We start from the raw sequence: 22,924 nt of genomic DNA on the forward strand, positions 1-22,924 counted from the left end.
CTCAGATATTTAAAGAAAAGACGTGCTAACACTTCTAACTTGAGGAAAGCAAACCATTTTATTTGGGAGGTTTACAAGAAAAAAAAAAAAACCGAGCAATATTTAACTGAAAGGCAATAGTGTGGTATCTATGCATGTGCCATCTGCCTTCCATATTGTAACTCCTTAATCAGTCCTGGTGCTATTGCCGTCTGCTGCACTGAAGAGTGCCTAGTGGGGTGTGTTTTTTGGTTTTTGGTTTTTTGTGGGGGTTTTTGGCCAGTTTTTTGTTTTTTTTTTTTTTTAAAGTGCCTCCTTCCTCCTTTCCTCCCTCCCTCTTCCCCCAACAGAGTACATGAATTTGACCTGAGAAGGCTCAGGATGTTGGCAAATCCATAATCCATTTCTCAACACTCACCTCCATCCTCAGCTTGCTGCATGAGGTTCTGACATGGGCTGTTCTTGTGGCTGAGAAAGGATGGATGATGAATTGATCAGGCTGAGAATGTTGGATTGCTTTCTTTGGCACTTACACACACAGAGACACACAGACACACACACATACACACACCGCCAACTTGCATGTTCTCAAAAGGAGACAGTAGAGTATTATAGGTCGGCTGAAAGATTTTGGATTCCGACTCAATGTCTTCACTTGAAAAATTGAAATAAAAGTAGTCCCCATGTCAAAGCACGGTGTCTGGCACACAGAGGGCACTCACTCAATGTGTAAGCTGCTATTTTTGTGTTATTGTTAAAATCCTATGGAAAGAAAGGACAATCATAAGGCTGTTATATTTCCTCCAGGTAGTAGGTTCATTAGGTGTTCTCTGAGCAAGAGGCTTTCACATTCAGCCATACTGGGGTCTGTAGCAGCAAGGCCTTGGGATCGCCACTTGGGATAGGTTTTTGGAGTTGTTCATGTTCACTCTGATGGCAGTGTGGCATCGCAGCTCTCACCTCTTTCCTTTATCACCCCCAAGGCTAGATGAAGGGGACCACGGCAGTGGGGACAGTCTTGGCGGGTCGGAAATCCCACCATGGCATGGCCAGGGTAGTGTAACCAAAGCTACTACATAAGAACTTCCTGGCAACAGGCTCATTAGAAATAGTCCCATGGCTTCCCTGCCATGATGGAAATGACACATAGCCCTTAAGCACATGCCAGCGACTGTTCATCTACCGTCATGGCAATTATGAAGCCATTTTATGGATGAGGAAACTGAGGCATGGAGAGGCTAAGAGTCACATGGCTAGTAAGTAGCAGAGCTGGGATTCCAACCCAGGCAGTCTGGCTGCTTTCTGGAGAGCACTTTGGCAGCAGGACTCAAAAGGAGGATACACTTCCTCCCAACATTAGTTGCTGGTCTTCCATCACATTTTCTCTGCAAGGGTCAAGGGGAACACATCAGTTTTCAAAGCTAGACAGACCTGGACGCAAATCTGGGCTCAATTCTTGACCAGCTGTATGATACTTATCAAGTTACTTGAAAGCTCAGACCCTTAATTTTCTTCATCTGTAAAATGGGAATAGTCATCAGTGTCTCAGAGAGTTGCTGTGACAATTACATGCAGCCACTTAGGAGAGAGCCTGGTACCTAGCTTTACAGTGTTCTCAGTTTACCGGACTTAAGCTAAATGCACATTTCCTTTCCATGTCTCTTTCCTGATTCAAATCATGTATTAGACTCATAACTATTTCTGATTACATGTTAAATATCCTAGCATGAGAGGATTAGAGGTTGCTCTATTCTATAATTTTATTTTTTTTCCTCTGTGTTTATCATCTTTGTCTCTTTTCCTCTCTCTCATTCTATTTTTTTTCTATCTTTTCTGCTCTTCTTTTCCTCTTCCTAAAATGATCTTTCTTTTGCCCCCCCCCCCCGCCTAAACTGATTGTGAATTGAGAGAACATGGACAATGGTTTATATGCTGAACTTACAAGGACAAAGTAGACATGAAGATAACAAAACACATTAATGTCCAGTGTTGACAAAGATGGGAAATATGAGCACTCTCTACACTGCTGGTGGCTTAAAAATTGATATAACTTTTTTGGCAATATGAATCAAAAGGTATAAGTGTGGGCGCCTGAGTGGCTCAGTTAGTTAAGTATTTGCCTTTGGCTCAGGTCATGATCCCAGAGTCCAGTATCAAGTCCCACGTCAGGCTTCCTGTTCTGCAAGGAGTCTGCTTCTCCCTCTGCCCCTCCCCCAATTTGTTCTCTTAATCTATCCCTCTCTCCCTCAAATAAATAAATAAAATCTTTTTTTAAAGGTTGTAAGTGTATATACTCTGAATCAGAAAGTCTGATTCTGGGAAATGATTCCAGGAACTAAGCAATATCTATAGGATGTTTGTATTAGTTAGCTTTTGCTGCAGAACAAAACTCCCCAAACTTTGTGGCTTAAAATAGCAAACATGTATCATTTCTTATGTACTGCAGGTTGATTGGATGGTTCTTCAGTTCCATGTCAGCTCAGCAAGAATTGGATGGTGTAGCTGAATGGCCTCACTGCCATGTTTGGGCTTCAATCAGGATGAGGGGGCCCTGGCTCTATGTGGTGTCTCCTTCTTCAGTAGCCTAGCCCGGGTTCCTTCATATCATGGTCTCAGGATGCCCAGAAACAAAAAAGCAGGCCAACCCCAGTACACAAACAGTTTTCAAGCCTCGGCCTGCCCCACATATGCTAATGTCCCTATTGGGCAAAATAAGTCATATGGTCAAGCCCAGATTCAGGGAGGAAGAAATAGAATTTACTCCTTGATTGGAGGAACTACAAAATACTGGTACCATTTTTTCCCCTACAACATTTATTCATCACAGCACGGTCTGTAATAACAACAAAAACAAACAGGGGTGCCTAGGTGCCTCAATCGATTTAGAGACTGACTCTTGATTTCAGCTCAGGTCATGATCTCAGTGTTCTGGGATGGAGTTCCACTTCAGGCCCCCACTTCAGGCTCCGCACTAAAGCGGGGAGTTTGCTTGAGGATTCTCTCCCTTTGCTCCTCTGCCAGCTCTCTCTCTCAAATAAATAAATAAGTCTTTGAACAAACAAACAAACAAACAGAGTAGAGGACTGAAAAAATAAAAGAATAGAGGTCTTGTTGAATAAATCAAACATGCATACAATGGCATAACAATGTAACACTTACAAAGAATGAAAGGAAGGATTAATACTCTGGGGAAATGTTCTCCATCTAGAATTAAATGGGGGGGTGGGCTGGGTGGCTCAGTGGGTTGAAGCCTCTGCCTTTGCCTCTGGTCGTGATCCCATGGTCCTGGGATCAAGCCCCGCATCAGGCTTTCTGCTTGGCGGGAAGCCTGCTTCCTCCCACCTCCCTGCCTGCCTCTCTGCCTACTTGTGATCTCTCTCTCTCTCTCTCTTTCTCTCTGTCAAATAAATAAATAAATAATCTTTTTTTTTTTTAAAGAATTAAATGGGGGAGTAAAAGGGTTACAAAATCTCACTTTTGTTAAGCAAAAAAAGTATAAAAGCACAGATTTTTAAAAAGAGATTGGAAGGACAGCAAGAAAATGTTAGCATATCTAATGATGAGACTACTCTTCATTTCTTCCTTGGGCTCTCCTTAGGCTCTCCTACACAGCTGACAATTCTATTGTCTTGCACTTACCTAAGCACTTTACATATGTTAATTTACTTAATCCTCACACTGACCCAATAAGATATAGTATAGCAGTATCATTGTCCCTGTTTTACAGATGAGGAACCTAAGAGATAGGGGAACTTACCAACACACCCGACGTCACACATCAGGCAGAAGGCAGATCCTTGATTTGATTCCAAACTCCATGCTCTTAATGAGTACTATTTCTTCTGAGTCAAGTGGTTTGTCTGGGTGGGACCAGAGTGCGATGTTTGGTAAATGGACTATATCCTTGGTTTTGAAACTTTAAAAAATCATCAAAAACTTTTCATTGCAAAAGCAATATGTTCAGGGCACCTGGGTGGCTCAGTGGGTGATCTCAGGATCCTGAGATGGAGCCCCGCATCAGGCTCTCTGCTCAGTGGGGAGACTGCTTCCCACTCCCGCCCCACCACACCTGCCTCTCTGCCTACTTGAGATCTCTCTCTCTCTGTCAAATAAATAAATAAAATCTTTTTTAAAAAAGCAATCTATTCCATAAATATATAGAATAAAAAGATGAAATTTCACCTGCCAGGATCCCAGGACCACCCTTAGAGAAAACCATTATTAGCAGTTTAGTATGTATCCTTCCAGATCTTTCTTTTATATGCATTTACATACCTAAACACACAGTGTGTAGGTGTGTATGCCTAAGTGTGTGTATATATTTTTTTCTCTATATATGAAATCCACTCCACAGTCATTATTTGGTGATACTTTGGCAGGCTTTGGAGATCTTACCCTGTCAATCCACACAGATCTGCCTTATTCCTTTTTTGTGATTTATCAGCCTCTGCTAAATAGAATGAGTCCCAGAAATACCTCCTGGTATGGACTTCCTTCAACAGGGTGAGAGCAAAGAGCTCCTAGAAAGAGTTTAAGGAAAGAGAAATATAGTCACCACAGGTGTCAAAAGATGACCCTAACATATTTGTAACAGGTTACATTTATTTCCTAAGTTTGCTGTAACAAAATACCACAAATGGAGTGTCTTAAAACAACAGAAACTTATTTTCTCACAGTTCTAGAGGTGAAAAGTACAAAATCAAATTATCGGTAGGACCATTCCCCCTGGGAAGGCTCTAAGGAAGAATCCTTCCTTGCCTCTTCCAGCTTCTCATGGTTCCGAGCAATCCTTGGTGTTCCTTGGCTTGTAGGAACTCCTATCTCTCCTTCCTCATATAGCCTTCTTCCCTGTGTGTATGTGTGCATCAGTCCTCCTATAAAAACATCAGTGACTGGATTTAGGACCCACTCCAATACAGTATGACTTCATTTTAATTTAACTAATTATACCTGCGAAGACCCTATTTCCAAATAAGTTTACATTCTGAGGTTTCAGGTGGATGTAAATTGGGGGGGGGGTGGTATTCAACCTGATACACAGGCTTAAAGTTTCCAACTGAATAAAAGTGCCACTATTACTCAGGTGTCAAAAAGCTTAGTATTCTGTTTAGAACATATAGATCAAGTCCACTAGGTTTTGAGAGACTTTCAGTTGAGAAATTCAATGTACTTTCACAAAAGTTCAAACAAACTTAATTTGATTTCAGTTTTGAAAATGAATTTTCACCTCATGGACAGGGATGTAGAACTTCAGAATATTAAGTAGAGGATCAAAGTTTAACACACACACAAACACACCCTGCATTTTTACAACATAGCTATAACTTATGTCATTCTGTATCTTCACAAATTTGTACCTAGGTCTTTTGCTTTAATCATGATCTATCACACACATCAGGGACAGGAATAAGATTATTTAAGAAGGAGCTAACCAAATGAATTCCAAGTTCAACAGTTATTTTTCCAAACTTTTCATGCTGGGAGTAGACAAGAGAATAATTTCAATTCCCCAGTGCTCTCATCTCATCCTTGGCAAGAACTCTCATGGTCCCTTTAGCACTTCCTGGTGAGGCACAGTTCATTACCTCCTGAGACAATCCACTTCATGTCAGGATGATAATTTCATCTACAAAACTGTCCTTAATGTAGGTTCTGTCATCTCCAGTGCTTCAGACCAGAACACAGAGACTCAGAGAGGTATGCATATTATGCAAACAGATGAGGAAAACTTGGAGGAATATCTATGAAAGGTTTCATGTAATTTTCTGTATTTTCCTAAAATATTACAAGTATAATGGAATGAATTTTTTAAAGATTTTATTTTTAAGTAATCTCTACACTCAAAGTATGGCTTGAACCTATAACACCGAGATCATGAGTGGCACACTCCACTGACTGAGCCAGCCAGTTACCCCAAAATGAATGTAGTTTTAAAAACTATAATTATGGGACCTTCAGTTCAAGGTCCCACAGAAAGTGGCAGAGCCAGGATTAGAACCCATTTCTAGACAACCTCCAGTGGGGGTAGAATTTTCTGGACTCTCTCCTAATGACCCTGAGCTCCAGCATCTCTTGTCCTTCCCGATCTCAGGGCTCCTTTCATTCCAGCTGGGCCTCCAGCTTTGGCCCTTATCCCGGAGAGCAGGATGCAGCGGAGGAGGACCTGATAGGCCTAGGCCTCTAGGTTTAGGGCCTTGAGTTAATCCTGCACAGATGTGTATTCTCTGGCACTACTCCCGTTGCCAATCCTGATTCCTGAGGGCAGCCACCATGGCATTAGCCTCTGTATCCCTGGGACTAACATTTGATGAAGATTTGGAAGAAGGAAACCCAACACCAGGCAGCTTTACTAACTGTGTGATTTGAAGGAAAGGAGGTAAAGCGCTTCAGCGACAGTGGAGAACCCCTCAGCCTCGGGTATGTACTGGATGTACGGGAGACTTATTACCCTAATTATCGCTGTCGTCAGCTACGCCAAGTGTGGGACCTCCCCCCACCTTCCAAGGCCAGTGATTGCGCCAGAGCCCCTGCGTGCTAGCAAGCAAGTGACGCTGTTGCTGACGGCCGGCTGGGGGTACGGCAGAGGAGAGAATGCTTTCCCTTCTGTACAGCGGGAACTGTCACGTGATCCCCCGCAACGCTGGCTGGCGTACCCTCTGTCCCTCTTCTTCTGCCTCCGGATACCCACGGGCGCGCGCCGCGTCCTCAGGCGCTCCGGGCTTCCCCGCGTCACCGGCAGCCAGGGCGCCCCCCGCGACGCCGCCATTCATGCCTTCTACAGAGCGCGCGCAACCCGAACCTCCAGGGCCAGGAGAACTGCGGGGCACGCGAGGCGCTTTGAGCTAGAGTTTCGAAGCCAGCAGCAGGGGTGGGGGTCTAACCTGGTGCGCGAGCGTCGGCCCAGTTACCGAGATTCTTCCTAGGAGAGACCGAAATACACAGACTCAGGAGATGGTAAAGGTGGCACGTAGGTACGGGAGCCAAGCACGGAGACATACAGAAAGGCAGAGACACTTCTAAGAAACAGAAGTAGACAGAGACTTTGACACAAAGAGATCCGGGGCGCAGAAACAGATACAGACACAGAGAGATAGACTGATACATAGATAGGCAGACGCAGACACAGACGGGGAGTCAAAGAAAAGCTCTAGAGAAACAGTTTAGGACCCAAAGACCAATCCGACACAAACGCGCCAACCGCGGTGACACCACCCACCCGCGCGAGCTATTCCCGCGTCCGCGGGTTTCGCACAGTCCAGCTCACCTAACCGGTGTGGGACCTCCCCCCACCCAGCGTGTTTCCGGAGTCCCCCCTTTCGAATGTGTCCAGACTCCTCGCTTCTGGCCCCGCCTCCCAATTCCCAGTCCCCTTTCCTCGCCTCTAGGAGCCTCCTTGCCAGACCCTCCTCCCGCCCCTTGGGTGCCGGTCTCCCTCCCGCCCCCCACTACCCAGTCCCGCCTCTCCCGGCTAGATTCTGCACTTGTTGGCGGGTACAAATCGTCCAGCCGCCACTCCCACCTCGTGCAGGACCCTCCCACTAACACTCGCAGCCCTCGGTTGAGTGCTGGGCGCTCTCCGGTCCGCCTCCCCGCCCGCCCCGCCTCTCTCCCTCGGCCGGTGCCCGCCCCACCTCCACCGCGCCCCGCCTGCCGCGCTCTGCGGCAGTCGGGTGCTCATCGTCATTCCGCTCTTGCCGCCGCCGCCACCCCCGCCCCCCGCGCACCGCCCCCGCCCGGTCCCCGTCACCACCTCCGCCGCCGCCGCCGCCGCCGCCGCCTGCCCAGCGGCCCGGGAGGCGGAGGCGCGGGGGAGGAGGCCCCGCTTGGCTCCGCAGCCCCGGATGCTGCATGACTTCATCCTTCCGCCGGCTCCCCTGCTGAGCTAGGGCCGGTCCGGCAGCTAGCCCGCCGCCCGCGCCCCGCCGCAGTCCCGCGCCCACCCCGCGCCCGCCATGTCCGAGATCCTGCCCTACAGTGAGGACAAGATGGGCCGCTTCGCCGCCGACCCCGAGGGCTCCGACCTCTCCTTCAGCTGCCGCCTGCAGGACACCAACTCCTTCTTCGCGGGCAACCAAGCCAAGCGACCCCCCAAGCTGGGCCAGATCGGCCGAGCCAAGAGAGGTATGCGGCCGGGGCCCGGAGTCGCCGCTTGACCCAGAAACCCTTCGCCGGGCGCCCCCCGGCTGCGGTTCCCCGCCAAGCGCCCGCAGCTCTTGCCGCAGACCAGCGCAGCCAGCCGCTCGCCGGCCGGGGTTTCGGGGGGGGGGGGTGTCCCCGCTGCAGTCCTGTGTCCCTCTCTTCCCCTCTCCCGGGAACGCAGTGCCCCGGATTCGATGCTCGCCACCTCTGGAAGTAGAGCCCTGACACCCGGGCAAGGGGGAGGGGCCGGCCGGGGCATTTGGGGCTTCCTGAAGTGGGAACGTGGGGCGACCCGCTGCTTCTTCAGGACCAAAGGCTAAGTCGGTGGATGCTTCGGAAGAACCTTCGGGTGGGAAGGGACGTCCGACTGGAGAGAGGACGGGGGGCGGGGGAGGTCCGGGGATTCAGTTGTCCTCGTTGTTTGCATGGGGAGGGGGCTCTGTTGGTGCCAGCATCGGAAGAGGGGTTCAAGAGGCGAGAGGGTTCGGAAGAGGGTTGGACTAGGTGAAGATTCTGTTTGAGAAGGGGGTCTGTCGAAGAGGGGACTCCCACGAGCAAAAGGGTGATCAGCTCGGATGGAGGAGAGCTCTGGCGGCGGGAGGGTTTGGACTGGGAGATTGAACTGCCGGTTGGAACAGGGGGCGTTCCTCCATTGGGAGGGGAGGAGGGCCTGTGGGAACTGGGCTCCGCGGAGGGTCCAGTCGGCAAGAGAATTCGGATGGGGAAGGCACTGTGGCACCGGCATACGAGGGGCGTCACTGGGCCACGGGAAATAGCTGTTCGGGGCGCGAGGACGCGGGGCCCATTCTCGCCGCCGCCGCCGCCCCCTGAGGCCGCGCGGCTGACGCGCTTTCTCCCTGCGCAGTGGTGATCGAGGATGACCGGATAGACGACGTGCTGAAGGGGATGGGGGAGAAGCCGCCGTCCGGAGTGTAGACGCGCCGGCTCGGGCGGCGGGCTCCGGGCCCAGCCCCGCAGCGGCCAGGAGCGCGGGCCGGCTATGCGGCTGCCGGCGCCCCCCGCCCCGGCCCAGGCGCCCGCCGGCGGGGGCTGCAGGGCCGCGCCGCCTTCGGGTTGGAGTCGCTGCCGCCGCCGCCTGGCACTCCGGAGCTGTCCGCTTCAGCACCGCGGCGGCGGCGGCGGCGGGGCGGACCGGCCCGGAGCCCGCCGCCGCGCTCATGCACTTTAGAACCTCGGGCCGCAGCCCCACCCCGCACACCGGAACGGACACAGAGACCCGCGGCCCTCAGCCCCCGACCCGCCCCCTCCCGCACGGCTCCCCTGCCCCGCCCCTCTCCGGCTGGTCTGGTCCGCAGAGCCGGCTGCCGGCCGGAGTCGAACCGCGCGCGCAGCCAGGGATGTTTGGCTGCGTATTTGCATGAGCTTCCCACCTACCTGAGCCCAGCCCTCCAGGCCGCTCCCTGACTCCCACCCTGTCTGGCGTGACCCCAGCCTCAGCCTCTTTCTAAGGGACTTCCTCAGCACATTTGTATTTTTATATCCGACTCTTTGTTTACTGGCTCCCCTCATGGTTCGTGCCCCCCCCCACCCCGCCCCCAGTCTCCGCCACGCTCTTCTGCGCCTGGCAGATAGGATGGGTGTTGAGTCTGAGATGGAACAAGCCCCCAACATGGTAACCAACCACATGGCCAGTCTGCTCACTCTCTGGCAGACCCCTCCTCTCAAGGTATCACCTTCCAAGGGCCCAGGTCTAATTTTACCTTGGACCCCTGCATCCTTCCCCTGGGAACCAAAGTGAGGACTGCTGTGCACCTTTGGATGACACCTGTGGCCCTGGAGATGTTTTCAACCCAGGGGTGTCCTTTGTAAATGTTCTCCATCCTCACTGTACCAGGAGTGTGTGAATAAACACAGACCTCCCTGTGTGTGTGTGACCACTGTTTTGGTCTGCTCAGGACCCAGGCCAAGATGGCTCCAATCCCGTTTGGGGAGGGGGGCAGGTACTTGGGAGTCTCAGGTGCGGGTTGCTGGCAGGGAAGGGTTGCCAAGGAAACAAGCAGGCCAGTCTGGCCTGAGAAGTTCATTACCATGTAGCTTCCTGGGGTAAATAAACAATGTAAACAGGATAGGAGACTAGAGTTGGAGCTGAAACTGGGATCAGAAGCATAAAACAATCTTGATTCAAAGTCTGCACCCTCTGTTGGATAAATCCAGGCTGAATGGGGGTCGATAATAGGCCCCAGGGATGCAGGTCTCAGAGTCTGGCTGGCATATGGAGGGGATGTGCTGAGCTTTGCCCTAGGGGATGAATCACTGGTGGTTCACTATGGTAATGGAGGAAGTTGGGGAATCCAGGAAAAATGTGAGGAACCCAAGAAGGAAACCAGAAACCTGGGATCTGGGATCTAGTTTGACCTGGGCTGTATTGTTTCATGTGGGGTTGCTCCCATCAGCTCTATCTTAGGCATGAGGCCTCTGGGATTGAGAGCACCTTGAATCAAACCCTAAGCCCTGAGTCAGGAATTCCAAGTACTTGAAGAGCCCAAAGCAGAAAGGCAGGGAAGAACAGAGGACCATGCCTCTGGCCTCACAGCTGAATGGCATGGAGGAAGTCCTCATGATCTGAGTCCTGGAGGAAGCAGGGTGTGATGGAAGGTCTAGAGGGTGAGAGGATCTGGGTCCCAATGGCCAGCTGGGCCACAGTGAGCTCTCTGCCCTTCTGCATGATGTAAAGATGGAAGTGGAAGCCGCTGCCATAGGTTGCATGCCTCAGAGACCAGTTATATCGTGCTTGGGCATAGTGTCTTATCCGAAAGTGGGGAGCAGCTGAAGTCAATGAGATGAACCGACCTCCATGGACCAGCACCCGGCTCACCTGCAAGTCAGACAGAGAAGTCACTGGTGAGGAGTCCATCTCCAGGTTCTCAAAGGTCAGTATGGCCCCAGATACCCTTGCAGGTACCACCCTGCATCCCGTAGCTCAGGGCTCTCCATGGAAAGAGTGAGTCTCCTCTCTAGCCCTAGTCATTCCATGGAGGTAGGGCTATATTCAACCCAGGCAGGACATGGGAATGATGTCAGGAGCAGGGGCACTGCTTTCCTGTCAACTACTCACTCTTCTGGTCTGTATTACCTACCTGGAACCTGGCTGCTACCTCATCCCTATGGCAACCCAGTAGCCAATCATCAGCACTTGTGACCCTGGCCACTCCAGCCCCCTATAATCTTTTTTTTTTTTTAAAGATTTTATTTATTTATTTGACAGACAGAGATCACAAGGAGGCAGAGAGGCAGGCAGAGAGAGAGAGAGAGGGACGATCCCAGGACCCTGAGATCATGACCCGAGCTGAAGGCAGCGGCTTAACCCACTGAGCCACCCAGGTGCCCCCAGCCCCCTATAATCTTGACTCAGCTTAACCACCCCCCCTTTCAGGTAACTGCAGTGTTGAAGGTGACCCACCACCTGCTCCAAACTATGCCTCCTTCCAACCTCTGAGTTCTTTCAATCTCCTGAAACCCCAGTCTCCCGAAACCCACCTCTCAGTCTGCCCTCCTTTCTTGTTGCTCCCTCACCTCACTTAGCACCTGGTCCACGGTGTGGACACCCTCAGAAGACACATTCCAGGGATCTTGTTCTCCAGCTAACAGGGCATCCAGCGTGCCCTTCTCGAGCACCACGTCGAAGGAGCCACTGGGGAAGTCCAGGGCCCGCACATCCATGGTCTCCCAGCGCAGCGAGGGCACATGGGCATAGCGAGTCTGCATTGCAGCCACCACTACTGATGAATAGTCCACACTGGTCACATCAGGGAAGCCTCCAAGGAACAGCTCGTAGCTCAGGGCACTGTTCCCACAGCCTGGGGTGGGAAGGGTCAGAATGGGTGGCAAAAGGGCTAGGTTAGCTTTGGTTCTCACTTGCCCCAATTATCCATCCACTCTTGGCCGATTTGCTCTCAGCCTAAACCCTCCTGTATGGAAGGAAAAGAACCACGTACAAAAAAGCACAAGCCTTGGAGTCATACAGACCTGGGCCCATATCCTGCTCTAACATTCTGTGCAGACTAGGGGCAAGTTGTTTTCATACCAGGAACTTGGAATTTCCTATTCAGAAAAATGGAGATAGCAATACCTAGCCTACATGCAGAATGTGATATGCTAAATTTAAAAACTAAAGGAGCTGGAGAGTAGCTGAAGGTGCTGTGAACTTTCGAATGCAAAGATCTAGATTCTGACAGCCATGGTGAGTCACTCAACTCCGAGCCTGTTCCTCCCTACTCAGAGTTGGGATACTATTGGCATCATTAGGACCATATCATATTATTATTAGGATACTAGTAGTACTATCCTAATTCCTAACCTCTCAGAGAAGCTTTGATCATATCAGCCCTGGGAAGACGTCATGTTAGGGGTTACTATCCTACTTCAGTTTCCCGGGGCAGAATTAACAAGTGTAGGGGAACTCGATGGGGACACACAGTAGGGCTAATTTGTTGTAATTCCTTAATGTATTGAGCACTACATTTGGGTCCTGCAGATGAATAGGGAGCTCATGCTCTGGTGGGAAGAAAAGATGTACATTCATGCAATTGCCACATATGCGATGAGTTTCAATAGGGATGGGCTGTGAAAACACATAGGATGGCTCCTGTCCCCACCTCTGGTGGGACAGCCAAGGCTTTCACAGAAGTTGACAACCAATCAGAGTCTTGAAGGACCCTAACACTCTGGTGGGAAGTTCTAGAAAGCAGTTCCAGAGGGCAGAGTATGGGGAGAGGAGTGGAGGTTAGAGGACAGGATCCACAACACGGTAGGTGTGACTTCCTAAGATGGCATGCTGGATCTCTTGTGGTCAGTCTCAGCCTGGGAATGGAGCTGGAGGACAGTTCTGGTGGCCCCACAGGGGATCCCCAGTTCTTGGGAGTATATTGCTTTTAATCCCCATTTGCCTCCTAAGAGGATCATGGGATCAGCTGTTAGGATAGCCCTAATCTAGCAGGGCTTGGCACTTGAACAGGGCACCAGCCAGCAGGTCATCGGCTGCCCCTTCCTGTGTTCCTCCTCAGACCCTACAGCTGAGAGATAGTACTATCTTGCTTGGGGAAACCCAGTTTGTATTTTTCCACACTGGAACCATAACAAGCCTGGGGAGATATACCACATCGGTGAGAAATGAGGGTGGCTTTACAATAGACCCTAAGTGAGTTCAAGATGAAATCCCAGTGGGTTCTCTGACCCACAATCCCCTCACCATCCCACACCCGACCTCACAGGCCCTCAGAGCACTGCGCAATGGTGGACAAACCCAAATTTCCTTCCTTTTTTCCCCTTGGTACAGGAATGGCAGCTTCCAAGAGAACTTTACTAAGGATGAAGGGAGAACAAAGACTGCCCACAGAGCCAATCATGCTTACAAAGCAGTGATTTCTCAGTAATTGAAGGCTGGCAACGAAGAAGGGGCCTGGGAAGGCCTCTGCCTTCCTGCGTTAAGCTTTAGAGAAGCAGAGCCCTGGAGAAATGAGCCACATCCAAGAACTCATGAGAGCCCAGAGCTATGTGGATGCTATCCCAATACCAAGAGACAGAGGTGTAAGCCAAATACCAATTCATTAACTTATTATAGGAAAAATAACCATCTTAGGGACTGAGCAGTTTGTCAATCCTCTCTGGTCAGTCCCTTCTCTCTCTATAGGGAATACAACTGAAACCAAATTAGGATCAGAAGCACAGAATCTAACAAGGAGAGAGAATCAGAGTTGGGTGATATTGGCAAAGCTGGGACAGCCATACGTAAGCACCTGCCATGAATATCTTCCAGCCATAGGTACCAGACACATAAGCCCTCAGGCAGCATACTCTGTTCTCTGGACAATCCTGGAGAGACTGTTCCCTGACTCCCATTTTCAATAACAATGATAGCTAACAGTCACTTAACACTGGGTTCTATGCTAAGCACTTTATAAGAATTATCTCAATTTATCTTCAAGGTAGCTCCATATAGAAGATACTGTTATTACCATTACCATGTTCTCAATGGGGGATAATGAGGCTGCCCAAAGTGGATAAGGAACTTTCCCAAGGTCACACAATCAGTGATAGAGCCAGAATTTGGATACAGGTCTATCTCACACCAGAACCAGAGCTCTTAAACCACTATCTCCCAGTTTTCAAGAGGTCTACTCACCTTCATTAGTAACATTCTGTATTTAGCTACATCAGCATGACCATTAGGCTTTCATTCACATCATTCACAATGTGGCCATTTTATCAGTCTCAACAGAGTTCAGATGCCTCTCTGTGCCCATCTGTGTTGTGCAACAAGAGAAACAGAAGCTCTGGAGTAGGATAGCACCCTTCACCAATTACTTGCTCATGACAATAGTGGACCCTGTCAGTGCTCAGACTCAATCCCCTTGGAGTGCTCCTAGGTTTTGGCATATGTTTGCTTTTGACATTTTACATCTCTGACACTTCAGGCTGAAACCACCCTCAGGGAGGCTTTGCCTATGATCACAATCCTGCTTGGCCTTTTCCCTTTCCCTGTTCCCTCAAACTATTAACAATTTCTCCTGCAACCACTTTCCTAATAAATGACTGGGACATGAATCTTCACCTTCGGGTTTGCTTCTGGGGAATCCAACCTGAGACAATGACCTAGAGCAAGGTTACCAAATCCAGCCTGCCACCTGTTTTTATAAAGTTTTACTGCTACATGGCTACTATGTATCATTCACTTCTGAATTGTCTGTAGCAGCTTTTCCAGTAGAGCAGCAGTCCTGAGTAATGGTGACGGAAACTAAATAGGCTGCAAAGCCCAAGATATTTACCACCTGGCCATTTTCAGAAAAAGTTTACCAACTCCTAACTGAGAGTAAGTCTTCTAATAATTATCACTCACGTCTATGGGTTGTTATGAGGACTACATATGTTAGAAGGGGCCCAGCACACTCTCTAGAACCTGCCAAGTGCTCAACTTAATGTCTGCTTTAGATGGAGTGTAACATAAGGTATTCCCAAGTTGTAGGTCCTGTTCTTAGATTTGGGAAATCTTACCAGGAAAGTGTTCCTCTCATTTTTAAACTTTTAAACTTTGAACTTCTCTCCCCTCTATCCAGAAAAGGGTACCTCCTGGTCTGGCAGATTTTAAGGCAGTGTTATTCTGCCAATCACTAAGCATGAGAATCAGTTGTGGGCCTGTTGAAACTATAGAATCCCAAGGTCTATTTTATTTTTTTTAAAGATTTTATATTTATTTGACAGAGAGAGATCACAAGTAGGCAGAGAGGCAGGCAGAGAGAGAGAGAGGGAAGCAGGCTCCCCGCTGAGCAGAGAGCCCAATATGGGACTCCATCCCAGGACCCTGAGATCATGACCTGAGCCGAAGGCAGAGGCTTAACCCACTGAGCCACCCAGGCGCCCCCAAGGCCTATTTTAGACCATCCCTAGACTCTCAGGGTAGGAACCGCCTTTCCAGGTGATTTTGATGGACACCAAAGCTTGAAAAACACAGGAGATTTATGGTAAATTTATAAATAAATACAATGGTTTTAAAGCAAACAATTCAAGAGAGTTTTTACCTCTGGGGAGAAGGGGTTTGGGGGACCATGCAGAAAACCTTGAATAAACATGAGGCCTTTTATGTTGCTAGGCATTGTCCTAGAGAGCTTTCATAGTTAATCATTTAAAAAAGACAATAAATAAGTACTTTTATTTTTTAAAGGCCGAGAAAATAAAGGTGCAGAAATTTAGGTGTTTTTTTTCCTTGATTCCACAGCTAAGATTCTATGCTTTTGCCCATGATTCCACAGCTAAGGTTACATAAGCGAAGATTCCAACATAATTAACTACCTCCAGGGTCCAAGTTCTTAAGCACCGGGTTATATGTCCTTTCTAGTCCCAGGAACGTTCTATTTCTCAAATTGAATAGGGCATACAAATCTACAAATTAGATTTATTATTCATACTTTCCACATATGCTGTATTATAGATGTCTCATATATATACGAAATATTTCATTTAAACATACACACGCTTTTACAAATACCAAACTAAAAACTAAATTGGAAGGAAACCTATTCCTCAAACCTCACTAGAGCCCCCAAGGCTGGCATTGGGAGAGAAAGAACCCCAGGGCGCTGCTGGACCTCTCAGAGCCCCACCTTGCATCCCTGCATTTGTACTTGCCCCACCCCCCCGCCTCCGCGCTGTGGAGAATCCCCCCAATCTTGGCTGCAATCTCCCATCCGACCTCAGAGGGCGCTGTCCTCGTCCTCACTCCACCTGGGACACAGGACCAAGTGTCAGGTAGGACTGGGAGCGTGGAGCGAGGTAACAGATAAACGCTTGGCACCGTGCTCGAGGTGTCTGAACGTTCCTTATCCGACTTGAGCTCGTAGTTCCATTTCTAGAAGTGAATCTGAAGCCAGAACGGGTTCAGAACTTGTCCTAAGTCATACAGCCAACTAGCAATGGGACTTGAAGTGGACCGTCTGAGCTTTCCAGTACTCGAGGCTGTCTCCCCGAGAGTCCGGAACAGGGTCCTAGAATACCTACAAACTCATAAACTTTCTCTGGCGGGGGGCGGAGCTTGGACTAAGGCTCCCGCGACCCTGGCGAAATACTGCCGAGATGCTGAGGGTAGGGGATCTTGGCTCGTGAGAGGGACAAACAGACTCTGGAAAGCGGAAAGGGCCGGGGCGACTCCAGCCCGCTCCATTTGGGGTGGGGAGCTCCGGACTACCCACCTAGCACGAGGATACGGTCTTCGGGCCGCAGCTCAGGCTCCAGGAGGGCACGGAAGGCGGAGAAGTCCCCAAACCACTCGTAAGGGGCAGAGTCAGCCGCATTCCTGTAGCGCTGGTCCCAGTACTGAACCTCGCAGTACCTGCAGTTCTGCTCTGGTATCTCCGTCGGGGGCGTTGAGGCGGGTGGAGAGGCCATGCTTGCAGCTTCAGGGCCGCCAGGGCACACCGCCAGCACCTTTGGACCGGGCTTGGCGCCAGTGTAGCCAATAGGCACGGTACCATTCGGGAGGCGTGGCCCTTGTGTCTCCGCCCACCACCTGCAGTTGCTCAACACAAACACGTGGAACTTCCGTCCTCTGGTGAGCGCTCTTTGAAGAATACTCCGGGTGGGAAAATCCTATCGTTCCTAACTTGAATCGGCCATCTGTACTGTTCCCCCACTTCTGAGAGCCAAACACGCAGTGTCGGACTCACTCGGCTAATCACTGCTTATTTTCAGTTTGGTCGGTTCTTGCCATTAAGAAGTCTGAAAGTTAATGGAAGATTCATTTCTACCCAGTTTTGAGCACGCGGAAGGCTCTGAGAGGAGGCAGGAGGACCGCGGCCACAGATCTTGCCCTTCAGAAGCGCCTGTCATGAAACACAGACGAAGTGTGGTGCCAGGCAAGGGAAAACATGAACAGGAATGTTGCTTTTCTGGGCAAATGCTCGACCTACTTTAGCGCCTGTGTGCCCAGAACCAAGTATGTACTGAGGAGTAAGACTATTCCTGGACGTCTGGGGTGTGTAGTGCATCAGAACAGATATGGAAGAAGTGAATTTTAGTGGAGTCGATAGGACACGAAACCGGACAGCGATCAGTCGGTTGGAACAGCCGGCGCCGAGAGCGGAACTTAAGTGCCGAGGGGTCGGGCTTCCGGGGAGGCGGGCCAATACGAGCGGCGCACCGTCAAGATGGCGGCAGGCCTACGGAAACGCGGCCGGGCGGGTCCCGCAGCTCGGGCTGCCGGACTTTGCGGACAATGGCTACGGCGCGCCTGGCAAGAGCGGCGCCTACTGCTGCTGGAGCCGCGCTACACGCTGCTGGTGGCCGCCTGCCTCTGCTTGGCGGAGGTGGGCATCACCTTCTGGGTCATTCACAGGGTGGCATGTGAGTGCGCCGAGGAGGAGGGGAGGGTAGGGAGGGGGACCCTAACCCCCTACCCAAACCGGGACCCAGATTCGGAGCGGAAGTCCAGACCCCAGAGCCAATGAGTCATCAATTGCAGACCATAATTTTTACCCAGGTCCCAAGCCTGCTCCATAAAACCAAACCCTGTCTTAATCCCTCCCCGATGATGGAAGGGGCGACTCTAGAGATTGGCCCTCTGCCCTGACCATACAGCCTGCCAGGCTAAGAAAATAAACCAGCCTGGAGATCAAAAGACCTGGGTCTGAGTTAATGTACTGCTGCTCCTTCTTTTGTCTATTGCTTTGAGATGGCCCTTCCTCACCTGGCTCCAAATTTTCTCATCTGTTCAATTCTGAGATCTCAAAGTCTCTTGTCAACAGTGGCATTTTGTGACCAATTGAGCCCTTTGGGTATTATTAGGGGCTCCTTTATGGGTTGAATCTAGACACTGGGCTTAAGGCTTTCTTGCTAAAGATGATTAATTCAACATATACTTATTGAATGTTTATTATATGCTTAAGAACACTATGCTAGATACCAGGGGTACAATGGTGAAAAAATAGACACATTTCCTAATTGGGTGTATGGGCCTGGACAAAAAGAAGTTAGTAGAAAATGATGGTGGATCATATTCATCATGATAGTGGGAGACAGGGGAAACAATAAAGGACACAGGAGGGCACTTAAGCCAGACTTGAGTCCCCTTGAAGGGTAAGAGAAAGGGGAGGAGAAAGAGCACTCTAGGCAGAGAATCCTGTAACTAAAACCTCTAGTCTGAAGAGAGTCTGCTTTCTTTGAGGAACTGAATTTGTTTTAGAGCTGGAACATAATTTGAGTGAGGGTAGCAGGGAGAGATGAGGTTGCAGACATTGAGACCAAATCATGAAGCAGTCTGTCAGTTGTGTTGAGATAATTAGCACGGTGGTTAAGAATTTAGGACCTCCTGGAGTTCCAGTCTCAACTCTACCCTTCTTAGCTCACTGATCTTGAAGTAGTTGCTTAACCTCATTAATTCACAGGTTCCTTTTTTAAAATTGGGAATAATAGGGTTTGGTTTTTATCTTAGGAAACTTGAGGAATCATTGAAGGGTTTTAAGTAGAGATCTGATATGATTTCTATTATAGGAAGAGCTCTCTAGTTGCAGGGTGGGAAATATATTGTAGTAGGTAGAAGCTGGGAAACTAATTAATAATTTGAAAGCTGCTGCATCATTGAGGTTAGAGATTATGTTAGGTCCAAATATTAGTATGTAAGAGCAGAAAAGGATGAGAGATAGTAGGTTATTTAGGATGAAGAATAGGCAGGATTTGGTGACTGGGTGTTGCAAGTGAGAAAGAAGTAAGTGTCAAAGATGTTACCCAGGTTTGTGACTTGGGCAGCTGGGAGGTTGATGGTGCTGTTCATGGAACCCAGGAGGTAGAGCATATTTAGAGTGGATGGTTTGAGGTCAATTACAGGCATGCTGAATTTGAGATCCTTGGGTTCACCCAGAGAATGGCAGATAGGCAGTGAGATAAGGGGTTGTGATAAAAGTCCTGGGAAAGAGCTGGAACTCTGTGTTTTGAGGGGTGGGAGGTGTGTGTGTGTGGGGGGCAGACACGTTCTAAGCTTGGAAGTAACCACACCGTCCTGCCCTTTTCCAGATACAGAAATTGACTGGAAGGCCTATATGGCCCAGGTGGAGGGCGTCATCAATGGCACCTATGACTACACCCAACTGCAGGGTGACACTGGACCTCTTGTGTAAGTGGTGATAAAGGGTTCAGTGAGGACCCGAGGGGCTGCCCAGATACCAGGCTGGGCAGCCTGACCCAGACTCCTCTTCCAGGTACCCAGCCGGCTTTGTGTACATCTTTATGGGGCTATATTATGCCACTGGCCAGGGCACTGACATCCGCATGGCCCAGCACATCTTTGCCGTGCTCTACCTGGCCACCTTGCTTCTTGTCTTCTTGATCTACCACCAGACCTGCAAGGTGAGTTCATGCTCCTGGAACAGGGGGCTCCAACGGGCAGTACTGGGGAGTAGGGATGGCTCAGATTTGGTGAGCTGACCTTGTTCCCCACTGTGCCCACCTCTCAGGTACCTCCCTTCGTCTTTTTCTTCATGTGCTGTGCCTCGTACCGTGTGCACTCCATCTTCGTGCTTCGGCTCTTCAATGACCCGGTGGCCATGGCTCTGCTCTTCCTCAGTATCAACCTCCTGCTGGCCCAGCGCTGGGGCTGGGGCTGCTGCTGTTTCAGGTCAACACCCCTCCCTTCTCCCCCATCTCTCATTCTGTATTTTCACCATTTCCTCCCCCAGTTTTCTTCAGCAGAGGAAGTAAGGGAGTAACCAGGTCAGTCAGGGCCCCACTAAACAAGACTAGGATCTGAAACAAGACTAGATCTAGAAAGTCTCTGCCCCCACCGCCCCAAAGAAACACACACCCTCTACCCATCCTCTCTTCCTTCTAGACAGCATCTGTTGTTGGAATTGGTTCTTGCACATTATAAATACTCTAAATATGTATTGCTGGCTCAGTCTGAGCATAGAGACTTGGTATCCGCCCCTTACCCTCAGCCTCCTCCCAGACTGCTTTCTCCTCCTTCCGGCAATTCTGAGTGTGGGCCCCATCCTGGAGCTTGCTGGCAGGGGAGGGGAGAAATGCTGTGTGTGCATCAGGGGAGAGATACATCTTTGGGTGGGTAAATGGCCCTGGAGCTGATCTCCCCCTTTGCTCCTTTACCTACTCCAGCCTGGCAGTCTCCGTGAAGATGAATGTGCTACTCTTCGCCCCTGGGTTGCTATTTCTTCTTCTCATGCAATTTGGTTTCCGTGGAGCCCTCCCCAAGTTGGGCATCTGTGCTGTCCTTCAGGTACCTCACCACCACCCCTTCCCCTTCCCAATGAAGGGGAGGCTACTCTCTGGCGTCCTTCCATCGATGAGACTTCCTCAAAGCTAACAGACAGGATTTTGGAGCTGATTCTGAACTTTGCTTTTATTAACTGTAAAATGAGGGTGTTGAACTAGATGGTTTCTGAGGGTCTCTGATCCTGCCCATTTATGATGTGGTGAATCCAAACTTAAAGGACTGTTATTACCTGCCTTCTCAGCTTCTTTGGCCCCAGGCTCTGGCCTGGATGTGGAAGCTGGCTTACCTTCTATTCCTAGGGGAATCTGAGAACCTCTGAGACCTGCACCCTCTGTCCACTCCCCTCCATGATTAGTTTGAAGGCTTAGTTTGAGCCTGGGCACCTGTGCTGACATGACACCTATCCTCAGGTGGTGCTGGGGCTGCCCTTCCTGCTGGAGAACCCCATTGGCTACCTCTCCCGCTCCTTTGACCTTGGCCGCCAGTTTCTCTTCCGCTGGACAGTGAACTGGCGCTTCCTGCCTGAGGCCCTCTTCTTGCATCGTGCCTTCCACCTGGCACTGTTGGCCGCCCACCTCACCCTGCTCTTTCTCTTTGCCTTCTGCAGGTGGCACAGGTGAGAAAGGGGATCAGTGTCATGGGCAGAGTTGGAGGGAGGATGAAGGGCCTGTTTGCCTGCTTGGGGAGATGTTGAGTTCACATGAGTGAATCTAAAGCTTGCCCTAAGATTGGGGCTTGATAAATGTGTGAATGGCTTCTCCCCAGGACGGGGGAAAGTATCCTGTCGCTGCTAAAGGCTCCCTCCAAAAGGAAGGTTCCACCGCAGCCCCTCACACCCAATCATATCCTTTAAATCATAGGAAGGTAAGTCTTGCCCTCTCCAGGTACACTTGGGGTCCTGGTTGGTAACCCTGGATGGCTGGTGTCCTGGGGGAGGGAAAAAGAGGTACCAGTAATAGCTATAGGCCCTGTTCATGGGAGTAGAGCTGTTACCTCCACCACTCTGCACCACTGTGCTAAGCACTTCACATATTTAAGCGTATTTTATGCTTAATCCTAAATATTATTTGACTTACCATTATAAGTACTCACTCTCTACCTGGTGTTGTCCTAAGAGATTTACATATATTCTAACGTTTAAAGCTTGCAAGAGACTCTGAAATAGGGAGGTGTCTGATGATAACAGTGCTCATTTTATAGATGATAAAATCAGGACGTTAAGGAGTTTACGTAACTTACTTAGGTCACTTAGCCTGTAAGTGATGAATTTAAACTCACTAGGCCTTATGGCCCTAGTATCATTGTCTCACATTAGATTGAGGAACAGTCTAGAGAAGTTAAGAAATTCGTCCAAAAGGATGCATCTCGGAATGGCAGAGCCAGGGAGGCTGTCTGACCCCAAAACTTTTGTCCCTTCACTTTGGAACCTCCCTGTCCCAACCCCCATCCCAACTCCTGGCCCTTCTGTTCCTGCCCTTGGCCTTGACCACTGCCTACAGATTATCTCTACCCTGTTTACTTCCAACTTCATTGGCATCTGCTTCAGCCGCTCCCTCCACTACCAGTTCTACGTCTGGTATTTCCACACACTGCCCTACCTCCTGTGGGCCACGCCTGCACGCTGGCTTACACATCTGCTCAGGTACTGGCTGTGACAACCTGCGCATGTGGGACGGGTGAGGGAGCTCCCCATCCCCAGGCTGACCGTGGAGGGTTGGGCGAGCTGAAGGGCTGCAGGCCTAGAAACTGGGCAAAACCTGAGCTGCTCTCTTCTCTCCAGGTTGCTGGTGCTAGGGCTCATCGAGCTCTCCTGGAACACATACCCGTCCACGTCCTGCAGCTCTGCGGCCCTGCACATATGCCATGTTGTCATCCTCCTGCAGCTCTGGCTGGGCCCCCAGCCTTTCCCCAAGAGCATCCAGCACAGCAAGAAAGCCCACTGAGATCCACCTCCCTTCCCCTCCAGCCCATTCGTAGGACCCTGGATGGCAATAGACTCTCTGCCCTTCCCAATAAACTTTACCCAGTCCACCTCTTTGCAGCCTACATGGAAGGGCCTGCACCAAGCTGTGAGGG

The 22,924-nt window shown here is 50.1% G+C and overlaps 4 protein-coding genes across 14 annotated transcripts in view; 2 read left to right on the forward strand and 2 right to left on the reverse strand.

Moving 5' to 3' along the window:
* Positions 1-17,135, reverse strand: part of ECE2 (endothelin converting enzyme 2) — a 31,490-nt gene extending 14,355 nt beyond the window's left edge. The window contains exons 1-3 of one of the 2 annotated variants that reach the window (XM_059391405.1): positions 16,821-17,135; positions 11,653-11,936; positions 10,484-10,954 (exon numbers count right to left, since the gene is read on the reverse strand). In XM_059391405.1, the coding sequence (XP_059247388.1) occupies positions 10,667-10,954; positions 11,653-11,936; positions 16,821-17,016 (768 nt within the window). In that variant the 5' untranslated portion in view covers positions 17,017-17,135 and the 3' untranslated portion in view covers positions 10,484-10,666. Of the gene's footprint in view, positions 1-10,483; positions 10,955-11,652; positions 11,937-16,820 lie in introns of those variants that run through there. The other variant, XM_059391406.1, reaches the window with a different exon arrangement.
* Positions 342-7,837, reverse strand: LOC132011987 (homeobox protein Nkx-2.3-like). Of its 8 annotated transcripts, XR_009402479.1 has the most exons (5): positions 7,611-7,692; positions 6,633-6,898; positions 4,375-4,499; positions 3,737-3,839; positions 342-1,364 (listed from the first exon to the last, which is right to left on the reverse strand). XR_009402479.1 is itself a non-coding variant. In XM_059391408.1 (3 exons), the coding sequence occupies exons 1-3, from the start codon at positions 7,835-7,837 to the stop codon at positions 4,420-4,422; spliced, it is 345 nt and encodes a 114-aa protein (XP_059247391.1). In that variant the 3' UTR covers positions 4,392-4,419. The 8 variants fall into 8 exon arrangements, 2 of the variants coding, with proteins under 2 accessions (XP_059247391.1, XP_059247390.1); XM_059391408.1 differs by lacking the exons at positions 342-1,364; positions 3,737-3,839 and having other exon boundaries at positions 4,392-4,499; positions 6,861-6,898; positions 7,611-7,837; XR_009402480.1 differs by lacking the exons at positions 342-1,364; positions 3,737-3,839; positions 4,375-4,499 and adding an exon at positions 4,615-4,853.
* Positions 7,745-10,004, forward strand: CAMK2N2 (calcium/calmodulin dependent protein kinase II inhibitor 2). Its single transcript, XM_059391409.1, has 2 exons — positions 7,745-8,100; positions 8,984-10,004. The coding sequence occupies exons 1-2, from the start codon at positions 7,932-7,934 to the stop codon at positions 9,052-9,054; spliced, it is 240 nt and encodes a 79-aa protein (XP_059247392.1). The 5' UTR covers positions 7,745-7,931; the 3' UTR covers positions 9,055-10,004.
* A 575-nt stretch (positions 17,136-17,710) lies between the features above and the next one.
* ALG3 (ALG3 alpha-1,3- mannosyltransferase) lies at positions 17,711-22,877 on the forward strand. 3 transcript variants are annotated; one of them, XM_059391422.1, is made up of 9 exons: positions 17,712-17,970; positions 19,636-19,735; positions 19,821-19,968; positions 20,076-20,236; positions 20,731-20,851; positions 21,259-21,464; positions 21,614-21,689; positions 22,345-22,490; positions 22,629-22,877. In XM_059391422.1, exons 1-9 carry the CDS (start codon positions 17,775-17,777, stop codon positions 22,789-22,791), a joined length of 1,317 nt encoding a protein of 438 aa, XP_059247405.1. In that variant the 5' UTR covers positions 17,712-17,774; the 3' UTR covers positions 22,792-22,877. The 3 variants fall into 3 exon arrangements, with proteins under 3 accessions (XP_059247407.1, XP_059247405.1, XP_059247406.1); XM_059391423.1 differs by having other exon boundaries at positions 17,755-17,933; XM_059391424.1 differs by lacking the exons at positions 21,614-21,689; positions 22,345-22,490 and having other exon boundaries at positions 17,711-17,970.
* Positions 22,878-22,924: the final 47 nt, after the last annotated feature.

The sequence above is a fragment of the Mustela nigripes genome, chromosome 2 (assembly GCF_022355385.1).
Source record: "Mustela nigripes isolate SB6536 chromosome 2, MUSNIG.SB6536, whole genome shotgun sequence".
Lineage (NCBI taxonomy): Eukaryota > Metazoa > Chordata > Mammalia > Carnivora > Mustelidae > Mustela > Mustela nigripes.

What these genes read in the sequence shown, in the direction of transcription:
- LOC132011987 (XM_059391407.1), bottom strand. Translation starts at nt 7,837, where the DNA reads ATGAAGTCATGCAGCATCCGGGGCTGCGGAGCCAAGCGGGGCCTCCTC. An exon ending in GCAGGCGGGGCGCGGTGGAG is followed by an intron (nt 6,899 to 7,610) that starts GTGGGGCGGGCA and finishes GGTCTCTCCTAG; the next exon opens with GAAGAATCTCGGTAACTGGG. An exon ending in GGCCGACGCTCGCGCACCAG is followed by an intron (nt 4,854 to 6,860) that starts GTTAGACCCCCA and finishes ATGTTTTTATAG; the next exon opens with GAGGACTGATGCACACATAC.
- CAMK2N2 (XM_059391409.1), top strand. Translation starts at nt 7,932, where the DNA reads ATGTCCGAGATCCTGCCCTACAGTGAGGACAAGATGGGCCGCTTCGCC. An exon ending in GATCGGCCGAGCCAAGAGAG is followed by an intron (nt 8,101 to 8,983) that starts GTATGCGGCCGG and finishes CTCCCTGCGCAG; the next exon opens with TGGTGATCGAGGATGACCGG.
- ALG3 (XM_059391422.1), top strand. Translation starts at nt 17,775, where the DNA reads ATGGCGGCAGGCCTACGGAAACGCGGCCGGGCGGGTCCCGCAGCTCGG. An exon ending in TCTACCACCAGACCTGCAAG is followed by an intron (nt 19,969 to 20,075) that starts GTGAGTTCATGC and finishes CCCACCTCTCAG; the next exon opens with GTACCTCCCTTCGTCTTTTT. An exon ending in GCATCTGTGCTGTCCTTCAG is followed by an intron (nt 20,852 to 21,258) that starts GTACCTCACCAC and finishes ACCTATCCTCAG; the next exon opens with GTGGTGCTGGGGCTGCCCTT.